The sequence below is a fragment of the Dendropsophus ebraccatus genome, chromosome 4, assembly GCF_027789765.1.
Source record: "Dendropsophus ebraccatus isolate aDenEbr1 chromosome 4, aDenEbr1.pat, whole genome shotgun sequence".
In the NCBI taxonomy this organism is placed as follows: Eukaryota; Metazoa; Chordata; class Amphibia; order Anura; family Hylidae; genus Dendropsophus; species Dendropsophus ebraccatus.
The window spans coordinates 170,931,565-170,954,807 of record NC_091457.1 but is presented as its reverse complement, the minus strand read 5'-3'; the positions used below and the strand labels follow the sequence as shown (position 1 = coordinate 170,954,807).

The 23,243-nt window shown below is 52.1% G+C and overlaps 1 protein-coding gene across 2 annotated transcripts in view; it reads left to right on the top strand.

Moving 5' to 3' along the window:
* The first annotated feature begins 4,978 nt into the window (after positions 1-4,978).
* Positions 4,979-23,243, top strand: part of SLC44A3 (solute carrier family 44 member 3) — a 70,750-nt gene continuing 52,485 nt past the window's right edge. For both annotated transcript variants that reach the window (XM_069967726.1, XM_069967725.1), the window contains exons 1-3: positions 4,979-5,064; positions 5,140-5,237; positions 6,294-6,395. In XM_069967726.1, the coding sequence (XP_069823827.1) occupies positions 5,211-5,237; positions 6,294-6,395 (129 nt within the window). In that variant the 5' untranslated portion in view covers positions 4,979-5,064; positions 5,140-5,210. The remainder of the gene's footprint in view (positions 5,065-5,139; positions 5,238-6,293; positions 6,396-23,243) is intronic.

The following is a 23,243-nucleotide window of genomic DNA, read 5'->3' as shown; positions in this document are numbered from 1 at the left end:
GTACATTACACTACTGATCACTGCCGGGAGGTGTTATATCACTACAGTACATTACACTACTGATCACTGCCGGGAGGTGTTATATCACTACAGTACATTACACTACTGATCACTGCCGGGAGGTGTTATATCACTACAGTACATTACACTACTGATCACTGCTGGGAGGTGTTATATCACTACAGTACACTACACTACTGATCACTGCTGGGTGTTATATCACTACAGTACACTACACTACTGATCACTGCTGGGTGTTATATCACTACAGTACACTACACTACTGATCACTGCCGGGAGGTGTTATATCACTACAGTACACTACACTACTGATCACTGCCGGGTGTTATATCACTACAGTACACTACACTACTGATCACTGCCGGGAGGTGTTATATCACTACAGTACACTACACTACTGATTACTGCCGGGAGGTGTTATATCACTACAGTACACTACACTACTGATCACTGCTGGGTGTTATATCACTACAGTACATTACACTACTGATCACTGCCGGGTGTTATATCACTACAGTACATTACACTACTGATCACTGCCGGGAGGTGTTATATCACTACAGTACACTACACTACTGATCACTGCTGGGAAGTGTTATATCACTACAGTACACTACACTACTGATCACTGCTGGGGGTTATATCACTACAGTACACTACACTACTGATCACTGCCAGGAGGTGTTATATCACTACAGTACACTACACTACTGATCACTGCTGGGTGTTATATCACTACAGTACACTACACTACTGATCACTGCCGGGAGGTCTAATATCACTACAGTACACTACACTACTGATCACTGCTGGGTGTTATATCACTACAGTACATTACACTACTGATCACTGCCGGGTGTTATATCACTACAGTACATTACACTACTGATCACTGCCGGGAGGTGTTATATCACTACAGTACACTACACTACTGATCACTGCTGGGGGTTATATCACTACAGTACACTACACTACTGATCACTGCTGGGAGGTGTTATATTACTACAGTACACTACACTACTGATCACTGCTGGGAAGTGTTATATCACTACAGTACACTACACTACTGATCACTGCTGGGGGTTATATCACTACAGTACACTACACTACTGATCACTGCTGGGAGGTGTTATATTACTACAGTACACTACACTACTGATCACTGCTGGGTGTTATATCACTACAGTACACTACACTACTGATCACTGCCGGGAGGTGTTATATCACTACAGTACACTACACTACTGATCACTGCTGGGTGTTATATCACTACAGTACATTACACTACTGATCACTGCTGGGAGGTGTTATATCACTACAGTACACTACACTACTGATCACTGCCGGGAGGTGTTATATCACTACAGTACACTACACTACTGATCACTGCTAGGAGGTGTTATATCACTACAGTACACTACTGATCACTACTGGGAGGTGTTATATCACTACAGTACACTACACTACTGATCACTGCCGGGAGGTGTTATATCACTACAGTACACTACACTACTGATCACTGCTGGGTGTTATATCACTACAGTACACTACACTACTGATCACTGCCGGGAGGTGTTATATCACTACAGTACACTACACTACTGATCACTGCTGGGTGTTATATCACTACAGTACACTACACTACTGATCACTGCTGGGAGGTGTTATATTACTACAGTACACTACACTACTGATCACTGCTGGGTGTTATATCACTACAGTACACTACACTACTGATCACTGCTGGGAGGTGTTATATCACTACAGTACACTACACTACTGATCACTGCCGGGAGGTGTTATATCACTACAGTACACTACACTACTGATCACTGCTGGGTGTTATATCACTACAGTACACTACACTACTGATCACTGCTGGGTGTTATATTACTACAGTACACTACACTACTGATCACTGCTGGGGGTTATATCACTACAGTACACTACTGATCACTACTGGGAGGTGTTATATTACTACAGTACACTACACTACTGATCACTGCCGGGAGGTGTTATATCACTACAGTACATTACACTACTGATCACTGCTGGGAAGTGTTATATCACTACAGTACACTACACTACTGATCACTGCCGGGAGGTGTTATATCACTACAGTACATTACACTACTGATCACTGCCGGGAGGTGTTATATCACTACAGTACACTACACTACTGATCACTGCTGGGTGTTATATCACTACAGTACACTACACTACTGATCACTGCTGGGTGTTGGATCCCTGCTGATCGGTTCTGGGTGTTGGATCCCTACTGATCGGTGCTGTGTGTTGGATCCCTGCTGATCCCTGCTGGGTGTTGGATCCCTGCTGGATGTTGGATCCCTGCTGGATGTTGGATCCCTGCTGGATGTTGGATCCATGCTGGGTGTTGGATCCCTGCTGGGTGTTGGATCCCTGCTGATCCCTGCTAGGTGTTGGATCCCTGCTCGGTGTTGGATCCCTGCTGATCGGTGCTGGGTGTTGGATCCCTGATGATCGGTGCTGGGTGTTGGATCCCCGCTGGGTGTGGGATTCCTGCTGATCCCTGGGAGTTGGATCTCTGGTGATTGGTGCTGGGTGTTGGATTGCTGCTGATCGGTGCTGGGTGTTGGATCCCTGCTGATCCCTGCTGGGTGTTGGATCCCTTCTGATCCCTGCTGGTTTTTCGGATCCCTGCTGATCCCTGCTGGGTGTTGGATCTCTGCTGATCCCTGCTGGGTGTTGGATCCCTGGTGATCCCTGCTTGGTGTTGTATCCCTGCTGATTGGTTCTGGGTGTTGGATCCCTGCTGGGTGTTGGATCCCCGCTGATCGGTGCTGGGTGTTAGATCCATGCTGATCGATGGTGGGTGTTGGATCCCTGCTGATTGATGCTGGTTGTTGGATCCCTGCTGGGTGTTGGATCCCTGCTGGGTGTTGGATCCCTGCTGATCGGTGCTGGATCCCTGCTGATTGGTGCTGGGTGTTGGATCCATGCTGATCGGTGCTAGGTGTTGGATCCCTGCTGATCGGTGCTGGGTGTTGGATCCCTGCTGGGTGTTGGATCCCCACTGATCGATATTGGGTGTTGGATCCCTGCTGATCCCTGCTGGCTGTTGGATCCCTGCTTATTGGTTCTGGGTGTTGGATCCCCGCTGGGTGTTGGATCCCCGCTGATCGGTGCTGGGTGTTGGATCCCTGCTGATCAGTGCTGAGTGTTTTATCCATGCTGATCGGTGCTAGGTGTTGGATCCCTGCTGGGTGTTGGATCCCTGCTGATCCCTGCTGGGTGTTGGATCCCCACTGATCGATATTGGGTGTTGGATCCCTGCTGATCCCTGCTGGCTGTTGGATCCCTGCTGATCGGTGCTGGGAGTTGGATCCCTGCTAATCAGTGCTGGGTGTTGGAACCCTACTGATCGGTGCTGGGTGTTGGATCCCTGCTGATTGGTGCTGGGTGTTGGATCCCTGCTGGGTGTTGGATCCCTGCTGGGTGTTGGATCCCCGCTGATCGGTGCTGGGTGTTGGATCCCTGCTGATCCCGGCTGGTTGTTGGATCCCTGCTGATCCCGGCTGGGTGTTGGATCCCTGCTGATCCCGGCTGGGTGTTGGATTCCTGCTGATCCCGGCTGGGTGTTGGATCCCTGCTGATCGGTGCTGGGTGTTGGAACCCTTCTTATCGGTGCTGGGTGTTGGATCCCTGCTGGGTGTTGGATTCCTGCTGATCCCTGGGAGTTGGATCCCTGCTGATCGGTGCTGGGTGTTGGATTCCTGCTGATCCCTGGGAGTTGGATCCCTGCTGATTGGTGCTGGGTGTTGGATTGCTGCTGATCGGTGCTGGGTGTTGGATCCCTGCTGAGCCCTGCTGGGTGTTGGATCCCTGCTGATTTTTCGGATCCCTGCTGATCCCTGCTGGGTGTTGGATCCCTGCTGATCCCTGCTAGGTGTTTGATCCCTGCTGATCCCTGATCGGTGCTGGATCCCTGCTGTTCACTGCTGGGCGTTGGATCCCTGCTGATCGGTGCTGGGTGTTGGATTCCCGCTGATCCCTGCTGGGTGTTGGATCCTTGCTGATTCCTGCTGGGTGTTGGATCCCTGCTGATCCCTGCTGGGTGTTGGATCCCTGCTGATCCCTGCTGGGTGTTGGATCCCTGCTGATCCCTGCTGGGTGTTGGATCCCTGCTGATCCCTGCTGGGTGTTGGATCCCTGCTGATCCCTGCTGGGTGTTGGATCCCTGCTGATCCCTGCTGGGTGTTGGATCCCTGCTGATCCCTGCTGGGTGTTGGATCCCTGCTGATCCCTGCTGGGTGTTGGATCCCTGCTGATCCCTGCTGGGTGTTGGATCCCTGCTGGGTGTTGGATCCCTGCTGATCCCTGCTGGGTGTTGTATCCCTGCTGATCGCTGCTGGGTGTTGGATCCCTGCTGATCCCGGCTGGGTGTTGGATCCCTGCTGATCGGTGCTGGGTGTTGGATCCCTACTGATCGCTGCTGGGTGTTGTATCCTTGCTGATCCCGGCTGGGTGTTGGATCCCTACTGATCGGTGCTGGGTGTTGGATCGCTGCTGATCCCTGCTGGGTGTTGGATCCCTGCTGATCCCTGCTGGGTGTTGTATCCCTGCTGATCGCTGCTGGGTGTTGGATCCCTGCTGATCCCGGCTGGGTGTTGGATCCCTGCTGATCGGTGCTGGGTGTTGGATCCCTACTGATCGCTGCTGGGTGTTGTATCCTTGCTGATCCCGGCTGGGTGTTGGATCCCTACTGATCGGTGCTGGGTGTTGGATCGCTGCTGATCCCTGCTGGGTGTTGGATCCCTACTGATCGGTGCTGGGTGTTGGATCCCTGCTGATTCCTGCTGATCGGTGCAGTGCCGCTGATGGCCGCCAGGTGTCAGCCTATCTGGCTAGTTGGACAGTCCTGGGCAGAATGACAGGAGGAGATCACCTGGGCGCGGGAGGGGCGGGGCAGGGGGCGGGGCTCCGGTGTTTGCTCTCGGACCGCATTCTCACCTCTGCTCGGTGTCCGGTGACGCACTGTCCCGGCCTGTACTGATCTCTGTGGTAAGTCTGCGGTACCGGCGGCGCTGAGCGGGGAGCCAGTCACTGCGGCTGTAACTTTGTGTTGTGTTCACACAGGGCGGTGTCCGGAGCATGTGCGGCTCCTCGTCTGAGCTCCGGGGATTCCGGTGAGGAGACTCCGGGCCGCCATGTCACCCTGCTGCGGGGAGTACCAGGTACCACGTGACCCGGGGGAGGGGGCACAGGTGGGGGGAGGGGGCACAGGTGGGGGGAGCACCAGGTACTATGGGGGGAGGGGGCACAGGTGGGGGGAGCACCAGGTACTATGGGGGGAGGGGGCACAGGTGGGGGGAGGGGGCACAGGTGGGGGGAGGGGGCACAGGTGGGGGGAGCACCAGGTACTATGGGGGGAGGGGCACAGGTGGGGGGAGCACCAGGTACTATGGGGGGAGGGGCACAGGTGGGGGGAGCACCAGGTACTATGGGGGGAGGGGGCACAGGTGGGGGGAGCACCAGGTACTATGGGGGGAGGGGGCACAGGTGGGGGGAGGGGCACAGGTGGGGGGAGCACCAGGTACTATGGGGGGAGGGGGCACAGGTGGGGGGAGCACCAGGTACTATGGGGGGAGGGGGCACAGGTGGGGGAGGGGCACAGGTGGGGGGAGCACCAGGTACTATGGGGGTAGGGGCACAGGTGGGGGAGCACCAGGTACTATGGGGGGAGGGGCACAGGTGGGGGGAGCACCAGGTACTATGGGGGGAGGGGGCACAGGTGGGGGGAGCACCAGGTACTATGGGGGGAGGGGGCACAGGTGGGGGGAGCACCAGGTACTATGGGGGGAGGGGGCACAGGTGGGGGGAGGGGGCACAGGTGGGGGGAGCACCAGGTACTATGGGGGGAGGGGGCACAGGTGGGGGGAGGGGGCACAGGTGGGGGGAGCACCAGGTACTATGGGGGGAGGGGGCACAGGTGGGGGGAGGGGGCACAGGTGGGGGGAGCACCAGGTACTATGGGGGGAGGGGGCACAGGTGGGGGGAGCACCAGGTACTATGGGGGGAGGGGGCACAGGTGGGGGGAGGGGGCACAGGTGGGGGGAGGGGGCACAGGTGGGGGGAGCACCAGGTACCATAGGAAAGAGAGAATCGTCTATCACTAAGGGGGGCCACAGGGTGGGGGGGATAACCTGTGGCGGCTGGTGGGAGGAGCTATGGTGGGGTGGCTCCCGTGAGGGCGGGATCTGTGATGTCACTGTGTTAATCTTCTCCTTCAGGTTTCTGTGGATCCGCGTTGCAGACAATGGCGCCTGGTGCTGCACAGACGATGCACGGACGCAGTGTGGCTGCTCATCTTCTTCCTCTTCTGCTGTGGATTGGTGAGTGTCAGCCTGACTGCGGGCATCCCAAGGGGGGTCAGATGGGGGGCTGACCCGGCTTGCAGGGGGAAGGGGAGTTACTTGGCTGCTGGGGGGGGGGGGCTGACCAGGCTGTGAGGGGGGGGGCGGGGGGCTGAGCTGGCTGTGGGGGGGGGGGGGGGGGGGGCGGGGGGTGCTGACCTGGCTGTGAGGGGGGGGGGGGGCGGCGGCGGGCGCTGACCTGGCTGTGAGGGGGGGGGGGGGGCGGCGGCGGGCGCTGACCTGGCTGTGAGGGGGGGGGCGGGGGGCTGAGCTGGCTGTGGGGGGGGGGGGCGGGGGGTGCTGACCTGGCTGTGAGGGGGGGGGGGCGGCGGCGGGCGCTGACCTGGCTGTGAGGGGGGGGGGGCGGCGGCGGGCGCTGACCTGGCTGTGAGGGGGGGGGGGGGCGGGGGCGCTGACCTGGCTGTGAGGGGGGGGGGGGCGGGGGCGCTGACCTGGCTGTGAGGGGGGGGGGGGCGGGGGCGCTGACCTGGCTGTGAGGGGGGGGGGGGGGCGGGGGCGCTGACCTGGCTGTGAGGGGGGGGGCGGGGGGCTGAGCTGGCTGTGGGGGGGGGGGGCGGGGGGTGCTGACCTGGCTGTGAGGGGGGGGGGGCGGCGGCGGGCGCTGACCTGGCTGTGAGGGGGGGGGGGCGGCGGCGGGCGCTGACCTGGCTGTGAGGGGGGGGGGGGGCGGGGGCGCTGACCTGGCTGTGAGGGGGGGGGGGGCGGGGGCGCTGACCTGGCTGTGAGGGGGGGGGGGGCGGGGGCGCTGACCTGGCTGTGAGGGGGGGGGGGGCGGGGGCGCTGACCTGGCTGTGAGGGGGGGGGGGCGCTGACCTGGCTGTGAGGGGGGGGGGGCGCTGACCTGGCTGTGAGGGGGGGGGGCGCTGACCTGGCTGTGAGGGGGGGGGGGGCGGGGGCGCTGACCTGGCTGTGAGGGGGGGGGGGGCGGGGGCGCTGACCTGGCTGTGAGGGGGGGGGGGGCGGGGGCGCTGACCTGGCTGTGAGGGGGGGGGGGGGGCGGGGGCGCTGACCTGGCTGTGAGGGGGGGGGGGCGCTGACCTGGCTGTGAGGGGGGGGGGGCGCTGACCTGGCTGTGAGGGGGGGGGGGCTGAGCTGGCTGTGAGGGGGGGGGGCGGGGGGCTGAGCTGGCTGGGGGGGGGGGCGTCAGGGGGGGGGCGTCGGCTGACCTGGCTGTGAGGGGGGGGGGGCGGGTGGGGGGTGGGCGGTGGGGGGGCTGAGCTGGCTGTGGGGGGTGGGCGGTGGGGGGGCTGAGCTGGCTGTGGGGGGTGGGCGGTGGGGGGGCTGAGCTGGCTGTGGGGGGTGGGCGGTGGGGGGGCTGAGCTGGCTGTGGGGGGTGGGCGGTGGGGGGGCTGAGCTGGCTGTGGGGGGTGGGCAGGGGGCGGCTGAGCTGGCTGTGGGGGGGGGGGCGGCTGAGCTGGCTGTGGGGGGTGGGCGGTGGGGGGGCTGAGCTGGCTGTGGGGGGGGGGGGGCGGCTGAGCTGGCTGTGGGGGGGGGGGGCGGCTGAGCTGGCTGTGGGGGGGGGGGGCGGCTGAGCTGGCTGTGGGGGGGGGGGGGCATGTTGGAGGAAAGGACAGGATACATGGTAGGTGGACGGCCGTTGGGATGATGTTACAGAACCTGGTGCCAGGCTGAAGGGCAGGAGGGGAGTGACGGCTTAGAGGGGCAGTGTGAGCAGGAAATGGCTGACCGGGTGAATAATATTCTTATGTTACAGTGTCTGTCGGCTCATTTTTCCTTTGCAGAAATCAATAGTCCCCTCCCCCCCCCCCCCCCGTGTGCTGATACAGAGGAGCAGGCCGCACCGCGTCTCTCCCATAGAGTTCAATGTACTTTATTCTCTTAGTCGCAAAACAAAATCCATTTACTTTCCCTTCTTCCCCCTGTAACACATATAAAGGTTTCCATCATGTCCTCCCTTTCCCTTCTTCCTCCTTTAACATATATAAAGGTTTCCATCATGTCCTCCCTTTCCCTTCTTCCCCCTGTAACATATATAAAGGTTTCCATCATGTCCCCCCTTTCCCTTCTTCCTCCTGTAACATATATAAATGTTTCCATCATGTCCTCCCTTTCCCTTCTTCCTCCTGTAACATATATAAAGGTTTCCATCATGTCCTCCCTTTCCCTTCTTCCTCCTGTAACATATATAGAGGTTTCCATCATGTCTCCCCTTTCCCTTCTTCCCCCTGTAACATATATAAAGGTTTCCATCATGTCCTCCCTTTCCCTTCTTCCTCCTGTAACATATATAAAGGTTTCCATCATGTCCCTCCTTTCCCTTCTTCCTCCTGTAACATATATAAAGGTTTCCATCATGTCCTCCCTTTCCCTTCTTCCTCCTGTAACATATATAAAGGTTTCCATCATGCCCCCCCTTTCCCTTCTTCCTCCTGTAACATATATAAAGGTTTCCATCATGTCCTCCCTTTCCCTTCTTCCTCTTGTACCATATATAAAGGTTTCCATCATGTCTCCCCTTTCCCTTCTTCCTCCTGTAACATATATAAAGGTTTCCATCATCTCCTCCCTTTCCCTTCTTCCTCCTGTAACATATATAAAGGTTTCCATCATCTCCTCCCTTTCCCTTCTTCCTCCTGTAACATATATAAAGGTTTCCATCATGTCCCCCCTTTCCCTTCTTCCCCCTGTAACATATATAAAGGTTTCCATCATGTCCCCCCTTTCCCTTCTTCCTCCTGTAACATATATAAAGGTTTCCATCATGCCTCTCCTTTCCCTTCTTCCTCCTGTAACATATATAAAGGTTTCCATCATCTCCTCCCTTTCCCTTCTTCCTCCTGTAACATATATAAAGGTTTCCATCATGTCCTCCCTTTCCCTTCTTCCCCCTGTAACATATATAAAGGTTTCCATCATCTCCTCCCTTTCCCTTCTTCCTCCTGTAACATATATAAAGGTTTCCATCATGTCCTCCCTTTCCCTTCTTCCCCCTGTAACATATATAAAGGTTTCCATCATCTCCTCCCTTTCCCTTCTTCCTCCTGTAACATATATAAAGGTTTCCATCATGTCCTCCCTTTCCCTTCTTCCCCCTGTAACATATATAAAGGTTTCCATCATCTCCTCCCTTTCCCTTCTTCCTCCTGTAACATATATAAAGGTTTCCATCATGTCCTCCCTTTCCCTTCTTCCTCCTGTAACATATATAAAGGTTTCCATCATGTCCCCCCTTTCCCTTCTTCCTCCTGTAACATATATAAAGGTTTCCATCATGCCTCTCCTTTCCCTTCTTCCTCCTGTAACATCATTGTGATCTTCCAGCATGTGGGAAAAAAATTGTTGCTCTTCCTATAATAATTTGCTAGTAGGTTTGTGTTATAAGATCTTTTGGTTGTTTGTGACAAAAAGCTACATGATCGGCCGTTGTTCTTTTGCACAAACGATGAAGCGACTGTGTAACGACCACAACATGATCTTTCTGTGCAGCAGTTGTTCTGTGTAATAAGGTGTAAATCGTTTCTTATAAGAACGACCAGTTATCGCCCGCCATCAGTCGTTATGGGGACACTAAACCACAATGGCTCGGTGTAACGTGCTTTCGTCTTTCCTGATACGTCTGATATCTTTTCAGCACCGACCGGACATCCACTGCCCTATCCTGGGATTGATCCTCAGTGACTTCTCTATCAGCTCTTCATGGGACGTGTATTACAGTCTCCGCTGAGGTCCCGATAGGCGATAACCCCGGCACCTTTATCCAGGACCATGGCACATAATCAGAGAAGTGACTGCGATTAGTGATCGGCCGAGAGTAAGGCCGTGTTGGTTTGGGGCTACGTAGTGATGTCTTCTCAGGTTATTTCTATCTTTACATAGTGACAAACTCTTCTCTCTCTTTGTTTCTTTTGATATCGGAGAGTTAGTCTTCTCTACACGTCTTTGTTTCTTTTTCATTTATAAAACTCGTTTCCGGCTCCCCTGGAACCTTCTCTATGTCCTCGCTCTTGTGTGGGGCTCTCACAGAACCTTCTCTACATCCTCGCTCTTGTGTGGGGCTCTCACAGAACCTTCTCTACGTCCTCGCTCTTGTGTGGGGCTCTCACAGAACCTTCTCTATGTCCTCGCTCTTGTGTGGGGCTCTCACAGAACCTTCTCTACATCCTCGCTCTTGTGTGGGGCTCTCACAGAACCTTCTCTACATCCTCGCTCTTGTGTGGGGCTCTCACAGAACCTTCTCTACATCCTCGCTCTTGTGTGGGGCTCTCATGGAATCTTCTCTACATCCTTGCTCTTGTGTGGGGCTCTCACGGAATCTTCTCTACATCCTTGCTCTTGTGTGGGGCTCTCACAGAACCTTCTCTTATGTCCTCGCTCTTGTGTGGGGCTCTCACAGAACCTTCTCTACATCCTCGCTCTTGTGTGGGGCTCTCACAGAACCTTCTCTACATCCTCGCTCTTGTGTGGGGCTCTCACAGAACCTTTTCTACATCCTCGCTCTTGTGTGGGGCTCTCACGGAACCTTCTCTACATCCTCGCTCTTGTGTGGGGCTCTCACAGAACCTTCTCTACATCCTCGCTCTTGTGTGGGGCTCTCACAGAACCTTCTCTATGTCCTCGCTCTTGTGTGGGGCTCTCACGGAACCTTCTCTACATCCTCGCTCTTGTGTGGGGCTCTCACAGAACCTTCTCTACATCCTCGCTCTTGTGTGGGGCTCTCACAGAACCTTCTCTACATCCTCGCTCTTGTGTGGGGCTCTCACAGAACCTTCTCTACATCCTCGCTCTTGTGTGGGGCTCTCATGGAATCTTCTCTACATCCTCGCTCTTGTGTGGGGCTCTCACAGAACCTTCTCTACATCCTCGCTCTTGTGTGGGGCTCTCATGGAATCTTCTCTACATCCTCGCTCTTGTGTGGGGCTCTCACAGAACCTTCTCTACATCCTCGCTCTTGTGTGGGGCTCTCACATAATCTTCTCTACATCCTCGCTCTTGTGTGGGGCTCTCACGGAACCTTCTCTACATCCTCGCTCTTGTGTGGGGCTCTCACAGAACCTTCTCTACATCCTCGCTCTTGTGTGGGGCTCTCACGGAACCTTCTCTACATCCTCGCTCTTGTGTGGGGCTCTCACGGAATCTTCTGTACATTCTTGCTCTCAAGTCCACCTCTCTTCCTATGCTGTGAATCAGGGGACTGTGTGGTGTCTGGCCGTGCGGACGCTGATGTCACGGACATGTAATGAATCTGAGGTGAAGGCGCCACATTCCTCATGCTTATGGTTCACTAAACAGATCTCTCCAGTTACCTCATCCCTATAAATAGATGCCGAGCTTAAAATGTCCTAGAACAGTGAGAGCGCCGCTTAACCCCTATGCAGACAGCCTTGTTTCGTACTTCCCATCTGGGATATTTATGGTGTATTGACAGTTCACCTGTGCTGCGGTCTCCAGTGTCCGGACCCCACACAGGCCCCAGGGATCAGCGCCCACATCAAACATTTGTGGCACATCCTGCAGTTACCCCATAAATGGCCACATCGGAGGACCCCTTCAAAGACACAATGATGTGGGGGTTATCTGGTGTTTTATGTTTTGCACAATAAATACATTTAAGCCTTTGTGGTGGCAGCATGGGCGGCCGGTGTTGGTCCGTGCTGCTTCATGGGGCGCAGTACCGTGCTTCTGCAATACCGTGCTGCTGCAATATCGCAATACCGTGCTGCTGCAATACCGTGCTGCTGCAATACCGTGCTGCTGCAATACCGTGCTGCTGCAATACCGTGCTGCTGCAATACCGTGCTGCTGCAATATCGTGCTGCTGCAATATCGCAATACTGTGCTGCTGCAATACCGTAATACCGTGCTGCTGCAATATTGCAATACTGTGCTGCTGCAATATCACAATACCAGGCTGCTGCAATACCGTAATAATGTGCTGCTGCAATACCGTAATACCGTGCTGCTGCAATACCGTAATAATGTGCTGCTGCAATACCGTAATACCGTGCTGCTGCAATACCGTAATACCGTGCTGCTGCAATATCGTAATACCGTGCTGCTGCAATACCGTAATAATGTGCCGCTGCAATACCGTAATAATGTGCCGCTGCAATACCGTAATAATGTGCTGCTGCAATACCGTAATACCGTGCTGCTGCAATATCGTAATACGGTGCTGCTGCAATACCGTAATACCGTGCTGCTGCAATACCGTAATACCGTGCTGCTGCAATACCGGGCTGTGTTCTTGATTGTCCAAAAAGCTTGAAGAATATTCCACTTGGACGCTGTTGGACTCCACCAGTTACTGTGTCCCTGTGGGATTGTGGACGGAGCAGCGTGGATCTGACACTTCTGCTTCATCTCTTGGATTTGCCTCTGTGTATGCAGCGGTGTATGCAGCGGGATGTGGTGTGATGTGATGCAGTGTTATGTGATGGGATGCGGTGTATGCAGCGGGATGTGGTGTGATGTGATGTGATGCAGTGTTATGTGATGGGATGCGGTGTATGCAGCGGTGTGATGTGATGCAGCGGGATGTGGTGTGATGTGATGCGGTGTATGCAGCGGGGTGATGTGATGCAGCGGGATGTGGTGTGATGTGTGATGTGATGCAGCGGGATGTGTGATGTGATGCGGTGTATGCAGCGGTGTGGTGTGATGTGATGCGGTTTTATGTGATGGGATGCAGCGGGATGTGGTGTGGTGTGATGTGATGTGATGCGGTGTATGCAGCGGTGTGATGTGATGCAGCGGGATGTGGTGTGATGTGATGCGGTTTTATGTGATGGGATGCAGCGGGATGTGGTGTGATGTGATGCGGTGTATGCAGCGGTGTGATGTGATGCAGCGGGATGTGGTGTGATGTGATGCGGTGTTATGTGATGGGATGCGGTGTATGCAGCGGTGTGATGTGATGCAGCGGGATGTGGTGTGATGTGATGTGGTTTTATGTGATGGGATGCAGCGGGATGTGGTGTGATGTGATGCGGTGTATGCAGCGGTGTGATGTGATGCAGCGGGATGTGGTGTGATGTGATGCGGTGTTATGTGATGGGATGCGGTGTATGCAGTGGTGGGATGCGATGCGGCCTCATCCTGGCGTCCGGCTGATTCTCTGGCTGTGGGATCCAGGGTGAAGACCTATAGCAGTGCTTCTCAATTCCAGTCCTCAGGCCTCACCAACAGCTCATGTATAGTATAATTATATCACCTGTGATAATACCTGATGCACTGAGTATAATTATATCACCTGTGATAATACCTGATGCACAGAGTATAATTATATCACCTGTGATACTACCTGATGCACTGAGTATAATTATATCACCTGTGATACTACCTGATGCACTGAGTATAATTATATCACCTGTGATAATACCTGATGCACAGAGTATAATTATATCACCTGTGATACTACCTGATGCACTGAGTATAATTATATCACCTGTGATACTACCTGATGCACTGAGTATAATTATATCACCTGTGATACTACCTGATGCACTGAGTATAATTATATCACCTGTGATACTACCTGATGCACTATAATGATATCACCTGTGACGTTCTGAGGAGATCCTCAAAACATGACCTGTTGGTGAGGCCTGAGGACTGGAATTGAGAAGCACTGACCTAGAGGGATCTTAGACTCCTTTTCTGGGAGTGACGGCCGCTCCACGTCCACTGCCCGATGCAGCCGGCTTCACAAGAGTTAATAATGTGGCCCCTTTGCTGCTTTACCTAATAAATAAGGGGGTAGAGAAAGAGAAGCCACCGTACCTCACACCTATGGCTGACACTAATACCTCACACCTATGGCTGACACTAATACCTCACACCTATGGCTGACACTAATGCTGCACCTCACACCTATGGCTGACACTAATACCTCACACCTATGGCTGACACTAATACCTCACACCTATGGCTGACACTAATACCTCACACCTATGGCTTACACTAATGCTGCACCTCACACCTATGGCTAACACTAATACCTCACACCTATGGCTGACACTAATACCTCACACCTATGGCTGACACTGATGCCGCACCTCACACCTATGGCTGACACTGATGCTGCACCTCACACCTATGGCTGACACTAATGCTGCACCTCACACCTATGGCTGACACTAATGCTGCACCTCACACCTATGGCTGACACTAATGCCGCACCTCACACCTATGGCTGACACTAATATCTCACACCTATGGCTGACACTAATGCTGCACCTCACACCTATGGCTGACACTAATATCTCACACCTATGGCTGACACTAATGCTGCACTTCACACCTATGGCTGACACTAATACCTCACACCTATGGCTGACACTAATACCTCACACCTATGGCTGACACTAATACCTCACACCTATGGCTGACACTAATGCTGCACCTCACACCTATGGCTGACACTAATACCTCACACCTATGGCTGACACTAATACCTCACACCTATGGCTGACACTAATACCTCACACCTATGGCTTACACTAATGCTGCACCTCACACCTATGGCTAACACTAATACCTCACACCTATGGCTGACACTAATACCTCACACCTATGGCTGACACTGATGCCGCACCTCACACCTATGGCTGACACTGATGCTGCACCTCACACCTATGGCTGACACTAATGCTGCACCTCACACCTATGGCTGACACTAATGCTGCACCTCACACCTATGGCTGTCACTAATGCCGCACCTCACACCTATGGCTGACACTAATATCTCACACCTATGGCTGACACTAATGCTGCACCTCACACCTATGGCTGACACTAATATCTCACACCTATGGCTGACACTAATGCTGCACTTCACACCTATGGCTGACACTAATACCTCACACCTATGGCTGACACTAATACCTCACACCTATGGCTGACACTAATACCTCACACCTATGGCTTACACTAATGCTGCACCTCACACCTATGGCTGACACTAATATCTCACACCTATGGCTAACACTAATACCTCACACCTATGGCTGACACTAATGCCGCACCTCACACCTATGGCTGACACTAATGCCGCACCTCACACCTATGGCTGACACTAATGCCGCACCTCACACCTATGGCTGACACTAATGCCGCACCCTTTTCTGGGAGTGACGGCCACTCCACGTCCACTGCCCGGTGCAGCCGGCTTCACAAGAGTTAATAATGTGGCCCCTTTGCTGCTTTACCTAATAAATAAGGGGGTAGAAAAAGAGAAGCCACCGTACCTCACACCTATGGCTGACACTAATATCTCACACCTATGGCTGACACTAATGCCGCACCTCACACCCATGGCTGACACTAATGCCGCACCTCACACCTATGGCTGACACTAATACCTCACACCTATGGCTGACACTAATACCTCACACCTATGGCTGACACTAATGCCGCACCTCACACCTATGGCTGACACTAATACCTCACACCTATGGCTGACACTAATGCTGCACCTCACCCCTATGGCTGACACTAATATCTCACACCTATGGCTGACACTAATATCTCACACCTATGGCTGACACTAATACCTCACACCTATGGCTGACACTAATGCCGCACCTCACACCTATAGCTGACACTAATGCTGTACCTCACACCTATGGCTGACACTAATGCTGCACCTCACACCTATGGCTGACACTAATGCTGCACCTCACACTTATGGCTGAGACTAATGCCGCACCTCACACCTATGGCTGATACTAATGCTGTACCTCACACCTATGGCTGACACTAATGCTGTACCTCACACCTATGGCTGACACTAATGCCGCCCCTCACACCTATGGCTGACACTAATGCCGCACCTCACACCTATGGCTGACACTAATATCTCACACCTATGGCTGACACTAATGCCGCCCCTCACACCTATGGCTGACACTAATATCTCACACCTATGGCTGACACTAATGCCGCACCTCACACCTATGGCTGACACTAATGCCGCACCTCACACCTATGGCTGACACTAATGCTGTACCTCACACCTATAGCTGACACTAATGCTGTACCTCACACCTATGGCTGACACTAATGCTGTACCTCACACCTATGGCTGACACTAATGCTGTACCTCACACCTATGGCTGACACTAATGCCGGACCTCACACCTATGGCTGAGACTAATGCCGCACCTCACACCTATGGCTGACACTAATGCCGCACCTCACACCTATGGCTGACACTAATGGTGCACCTCACACCTATAGCTGACACTAATGCTGAACCTCACACCTATGGCTGACACTAATACCTCACACCTATGGCTGACACTAATATCTCACACCTATGGCTGACACTAATGCTGCACCTCACACCTATAGCTGACACTAATGCCGCCCCTCACACCTATGGCTGACACTAATGCCGCACCTCACACCTATGGCTGACACTAATGCCGCACCTCACACCTATGGCTGACACTAATATCTCACACCTATGGCTGACACTAATGCCGCACCTCACACCTATGGCTGACACTAATGCCGCACCTCACACCTATGGCTGACACTAATGCCGCACCTCACACCTATAGCTGACACTAATGCTGTACCTCACACCTATGGCTGACACTAATGCTGTACCTCACACCTATGGCTGACACTAATGCCGCCCCTCACACCTATGGCTGACACTAATGCCGCACCTCACACCTATGGCTGACACTAATGCCGCACCTCACACCTATGGCTGACACTAATGCCGTACCTCACACCTATGGCTGACACTAATGCCGCACCTCACACCTATGGCTGACACTAATGATGCACCTCACACCTATGGCTGACACTGATACCTCACACCTATGGCTGACACTAATGCCGCACCTCACACCTATGGCTGACACTAATATCTCACACCTATGGCTGACACTAATGCTGCACCTCACACCTATGGCTGACACTAATATCTCACACCTATGGCTGACACTAATGCCGCACCTCACACCTATGGCTGACACTAATGCCGCACCTCACACCTATAGCTGACACTAATGCTGTACCTCACACCTATGGCTGACACTAATGCTGTACCTCACACCTATGGCTGACACTAATGCCGCCCCTCACACCTATGGCTAACACTAATGCCGCACCTCACACCTATGGCTGACACTAATGCCGCACCTCACACCTATAGCTGACACTAATGCCGCCCCTCACACCTATGGCTGAGACTAATGCCGCACCTCACACCTATGGCTGACACTAATGCCGCCCCTCACACCTATGGCTGACACTAATGCCGCCCCTCACACCTATGGCTGACACTAATGCCGCACCTCACACCTATGGCTGACACTAATGCCGCACCTCACACCTATGGCTGACACTAATATCTCACACCTATGGCTGACACTAATGCTGCACCTCACACCTATGGCTGACACTAATGCCGCCCCTCACACCTATGGCTGACACTAATGCTGCACCTCACACCTATGGCTGACACTAATGCTGAACCTCACACCTATGGCTGACACTAATACCTCAAACCTATGGCTGACACTAATACCTCACACCTATGGCTGATACTAATACCTCACACCTATGGCTGATACTAATACCTCACACCTATGGCTGATACTAATACCTCACACCTATGGCTGATACTAATACCTCACACCTATGGCTGACACTAATATCTCACACCTATGGCTGACACTAATGCCGCACCTCACACCTATGGCTGACACTAATGCCGCACCTCACACCTATGGCTGACACTAATGCTGTACCTCACACCTATGGCTGACACTAATGCCGCACCTCACACCTATGGCTGACACTAATGCCTCTTGGCTACATATACTAACCAACGCCAGGGTATTGGTATATAATTTAATCAAACCATATTGCCCCATGTACCACGTGCAGGTCCCCTGGATCACATGAGTCCCTACACTAACTTCACACTGTGTTAGTCAGCGACCACCAACCCTGCAAAACAAGTGACTACAGGGAAGGGAGGCCATAGAATGGTCCTGCAACCCCAATGTCACAGGACCAAACCCAAAGGGCCCCCCCAAACCCAGCAGGCACCACCGGCGGAGAATGCGTCCCCCAAGTGACACAGGTGTGATGTCTGTAAGCGTTGGTTAAGTATTGCCGAGAGGAGTAACCATGGGTGTGAGGAGCAGCCGCTTCCTTCTCTAGGTCTGTATAATAAGGGGGTAGTAAAGACCCTGTAACGTTATTTGGGGTTCACCTCACCACATTGCCGTCAGCATCCACCAACCATCCAACTCCTGGAGTCACCCTGACTGGGTCTTCAGATCCCGACCAATTGCTGGAAGGAAACACAGCGCCATCTGCTGCCCGTCTGACATAGTCCTCCAGCATGGCCACAGCTGGTACTGTGCGACCCATGGGGGGAACTGGGGGGTGTGGTAGGCTGGCTGGGCATTGTAGTTACTCTATGATGTCATGTGGCGTCCTATAGATACTGATGTATGGATCTCCTATGTGACGTCCTATAGGTACTGATGTATGGATCTCCTGTGTGACGTCCTATAGGTGATACTGATGTATGGATCTCCTGTGTGACGTCCTATAGGTGATACTGATGTATGGATCTCCTGTGTGACGTCCTATAGATACTGATGTATGGATCTCCTGTGTGACGTCCTATAGGTGATACTGATGTATGGATCTCCTGTGTGACGTCCTATAGATACTGATGTATGGATCTCCTGTGTGACGTCCTATAGGTGATACTGATGTATGGATCTCCTGTGTGACGTCCTATAGATACTGATGTATGGATCTCCTGTGTGACGTCCTATAGGTACTGATGTATGGATCTCCTGTGTGACGTCCTATAGATACTGATGTATGGATCTCTTGTGTGACGTCCTATAGGTGATACTGATGTATGGATCTCCTGTGTGACGTCCTATAGGTGATACTGATGTATGGATCTCCTGTGTGACGTCCTATAGGTGATACTGATGTATGGATCTCCTGTGTGACGTCCTATAGGTGATACTGATGTATGGATCTCCTGTGTGACGTCCTATAGGTGATACTGATGTATGGATCTCCTGTGTGACGTCCTATAGATACTGATGTATGGATCTCCTGTGTGACGTCCTATAGGTACTGATGTATGGATCTCCTGTGTGACGTCCTATAGATACTGATGTATGGATCTCCTGTGTGACGTCCTATAGATACTGATGTATGGATCTCCTGTGTGACGTCCTATAGATACTGATGTATGGATCTCCTGTGTGACGTCCTATAGGTGATACTGATGTATGGATCTCCTGTGTGACGTCCTATAGGTGATACTGATGTATGGATCTCCTGTGTGACGTCCTATAGGTACTGATGTATGGATCTCCTGTGTGACGTCCTATAGGTGATACTGATGTATGGATCTCCTGTGTGACGTCCTATAGATACTGATGTATGGATCTCCTGTGTGACGTCCTATAGATACTGATGTATGGATCTCCGGTGTGACGTCCTATAGATACTGATGTATGGATCTCCTGTGTGACGTCCTATAGGTGATACTGATGTATGGATCTCCTGTGTGACGTCCTATAGATACTGATGTATGGATCTCCTGTGTGACGTCCTATAGGTGATACTGATGTATGGATCTCCTGTGTGACATCCTATAGGTGATACTGATGTATGGATCTCCTGTGTGACGTCCTATAGGTGATACTGATGTATGGATCTCCTGTGTGACGTCCTATAGATACTGATGTATGGATCTCCTGTGTGACGTCCTATAGGTGATACTGATGTATGGATCTCCTGTGTGACGTCCTATAGGTACTGATGTATGGATCTCCTGTGTGACGTCCTATAGGTGATACTGATGTATGGATCTCCTGTGTGACGTCCTATAGATACTGATGTATGGATCTCCTGTGTGACGTCCTATAGGTGATACTGATGTATGGATCTCCTGTGTGACGTCCTATAGATACTGATGTATGGATCTCCTGTGTGACGTCCTATAGGTACTGATGTATGGATCTCCTGTGTGACGTCCTATAGATACTGATGTATGGATCTCCTGTGTGACGTCCTATAGGTGATACTGATGTATGGATCTCCTGTGCGACGTCCTATAGGTACTGATGTATGGATCTCCTGTGTGACGTCCTATAGGTGATACTGATGTATGGATCTCCTGTGTGACGTCCTATAGGTGATACTGATGTATGGATCTCCTGTGTGACGTCCTATAGATACTGATGTATGGATCTCCTGTGTGACGTCCTATAGGTACTGATGTATGGATCTCCTGTGTGACATCCTATAGGTACTGATGTATGGATCTCCTGTGTGACGTCCTATAGATACTGATGTATGGATCTCCTGTGTGACATCCTATAGGTACTGATGTATGGATCTCCTGTGTGACGTCCTATAGGTACTGATGTATGGATCTCCTGTGTGACGTCCTATAGGTACTGATGTATGGATCTCCTGTGTGACGTCCTATAGGTGATACTGATGTATGGATCTCCTGTGTGACGTCCTATAGATACTGATGTATGGATCTCCTGTGTGACGTCCTATAGGTGATACTGATGTATGGATCTCCTGTGTGACGTCCTATAGGTGATACTGATGTATGGATCTCCTGTGTGACGTCCTATAGGTGATACTGATGTATGGATCTCCTGTGTGACGTCCTATAGGTGATACTGATGTATGGATCTCCTGTGTGACGTCCTATAGATACTGATGTATGGATCTCCTGTGTGACGTCCTATAGGTACTGATGTATGGATCTCCTGTGTGACGTCCTATAGATACTGATGTATGGATCTCCTGTGTGACGTCCTATAGATACTGATGTATGGATCTCCTGTGTGACGTCCTATAGATACTGATGTATGGATCTCCTGTGTGACGTCCTATAGGTGATACTGATGTATGGATCTCCTGTGTGACGTCCTATAGGTACTGATGTATGGATCTCCTGTGTGACGTCCTATAGGTGATACTGATGTATGGATCTCCTGTGTGACGTCCTATAGGTGATACTGATGTATGGATCTCCTGTGTGACGTCCTATAGATACTGATGTATGGATCTCCTGTGTGGACGTCCTATAGGTACTGATGTATGGATCTCCTGTGTGACGTCCTATAGATACTGATGTATGGATCTCCTGTGTGACGTCCTATAGATACTGATGTATGGATCTCCTGTGTGACGTCCTATAGATACTGATGTATGGATCTCCTGTTGTGACGTCCTATAGGTGATACTGATGTATGGATCTCCTGTGTGACGTCCTATAGGTACTGATGTATGGATCTCCTGTGTGACGTCCTATAGGTGATACTGATGTATGGATCTCCTGTGTGACGTCCTATAGGTGATACTGATGTATGGATCTCCTGTGTGACGTCCTATAGATACTGATGTATGGATCTCCTGTGTGACGTCCTATAGGTACTGATGTATGGATCTCCTGTGTGACGTCCTATAGGTACTGATGTATGGATCTCCTGTGTGACGTCCTATAGATACTGATGTATGGATCTCCTGTGTGACGTCCTATAGGTGATACTGATGTATGGATCTCCTGTGTGACGTCCTATAGATACTGATGTATGGATCTCCTGTGTGACGTCCTATAGATACTGATGTATGGATCTCCTGTGCGACGTCCTATAGGTGATACTGATGTATGGATCTCCTGTGTGACGTCCTATAGATACTGATGTATGGATCTCCTGTGTGACGTCCTATAGATACTGATGTATGGATCTCCTGTGTGACGTCCTTTAGATACTGATGTATGGATCTCCTGTGTGACGTCCTATAGGTACTGATGTATGGATCTCCTGTGTGACGTCCTATAGGTGATACTGATGTATGGATCTCCTGTGTGACGTCCTATAGATACTGATGTATGGATCTCCTGTGCGACGTCCTATAGGTGATACTGATGTATGGATCTCCTGTGTGACGTCCTATAGATACTGATGTATGGATCTCCTGTGTGACGTCCTATAGGTGATACTGATGTATGGATCTCCTGTGTGGCGTCCTATAGGTGATACTGATGTATGGATCTCCTGTGTGACGTCCTATAGATACTGATGTATGGATCTCCTGTGTGACGTCCTATAGATACTGATGTATGGATCTCCTGTGTGACATCCTATAGGTGATACTGATGTATGGATCTCCTGTGTGACGTCCTATAGATACTGATGTATGGATCTCCTGTGTGACGTCCTATAGGTGATACTGATGTATGGATCTCCTGTGTGACGTCCTATAGATACTGATGTATGGATCTCCTATGTGACGTCCTATAGATACTGATGTATGGATCTCCTGTGTGACGTCCTATAGATACTGATGTATGGATCTCCTGTGTGACGTCCTATAGATACTGATGTATGGATCTCCTGTGTGACGTCCTATAGGTACTGATGTATGGATCTCCTGTGTGACGTCCTATAGATACTGATGTATGGATCTCCTGTGTGACGTCCTATAGGTACTGATGTATGGATCTCCTGTGTGACGTCCTATAGGTGATACTGATGTATGGATCTCCTGTGTGACGTCCTATAGATACTGATGTATGGATCTCCTGTGTGACGTCCTATAGGTGATACTGATGTATGGATCTCCTGTGTGACGTCCTATAGGTGATACTGATGTATGGATCTCCTGTGTGACGTCCTATAGGTACTGATGTATGGATCTCCTGTGTGACGTCCTATAGGTACTGATGTATGGATCTCCTGTGTGACGTCCTATAGGTGATACTGATGTATGGATCTCCTGTGTGACGTCCTATAGATACTGATGTATGGATCTCCT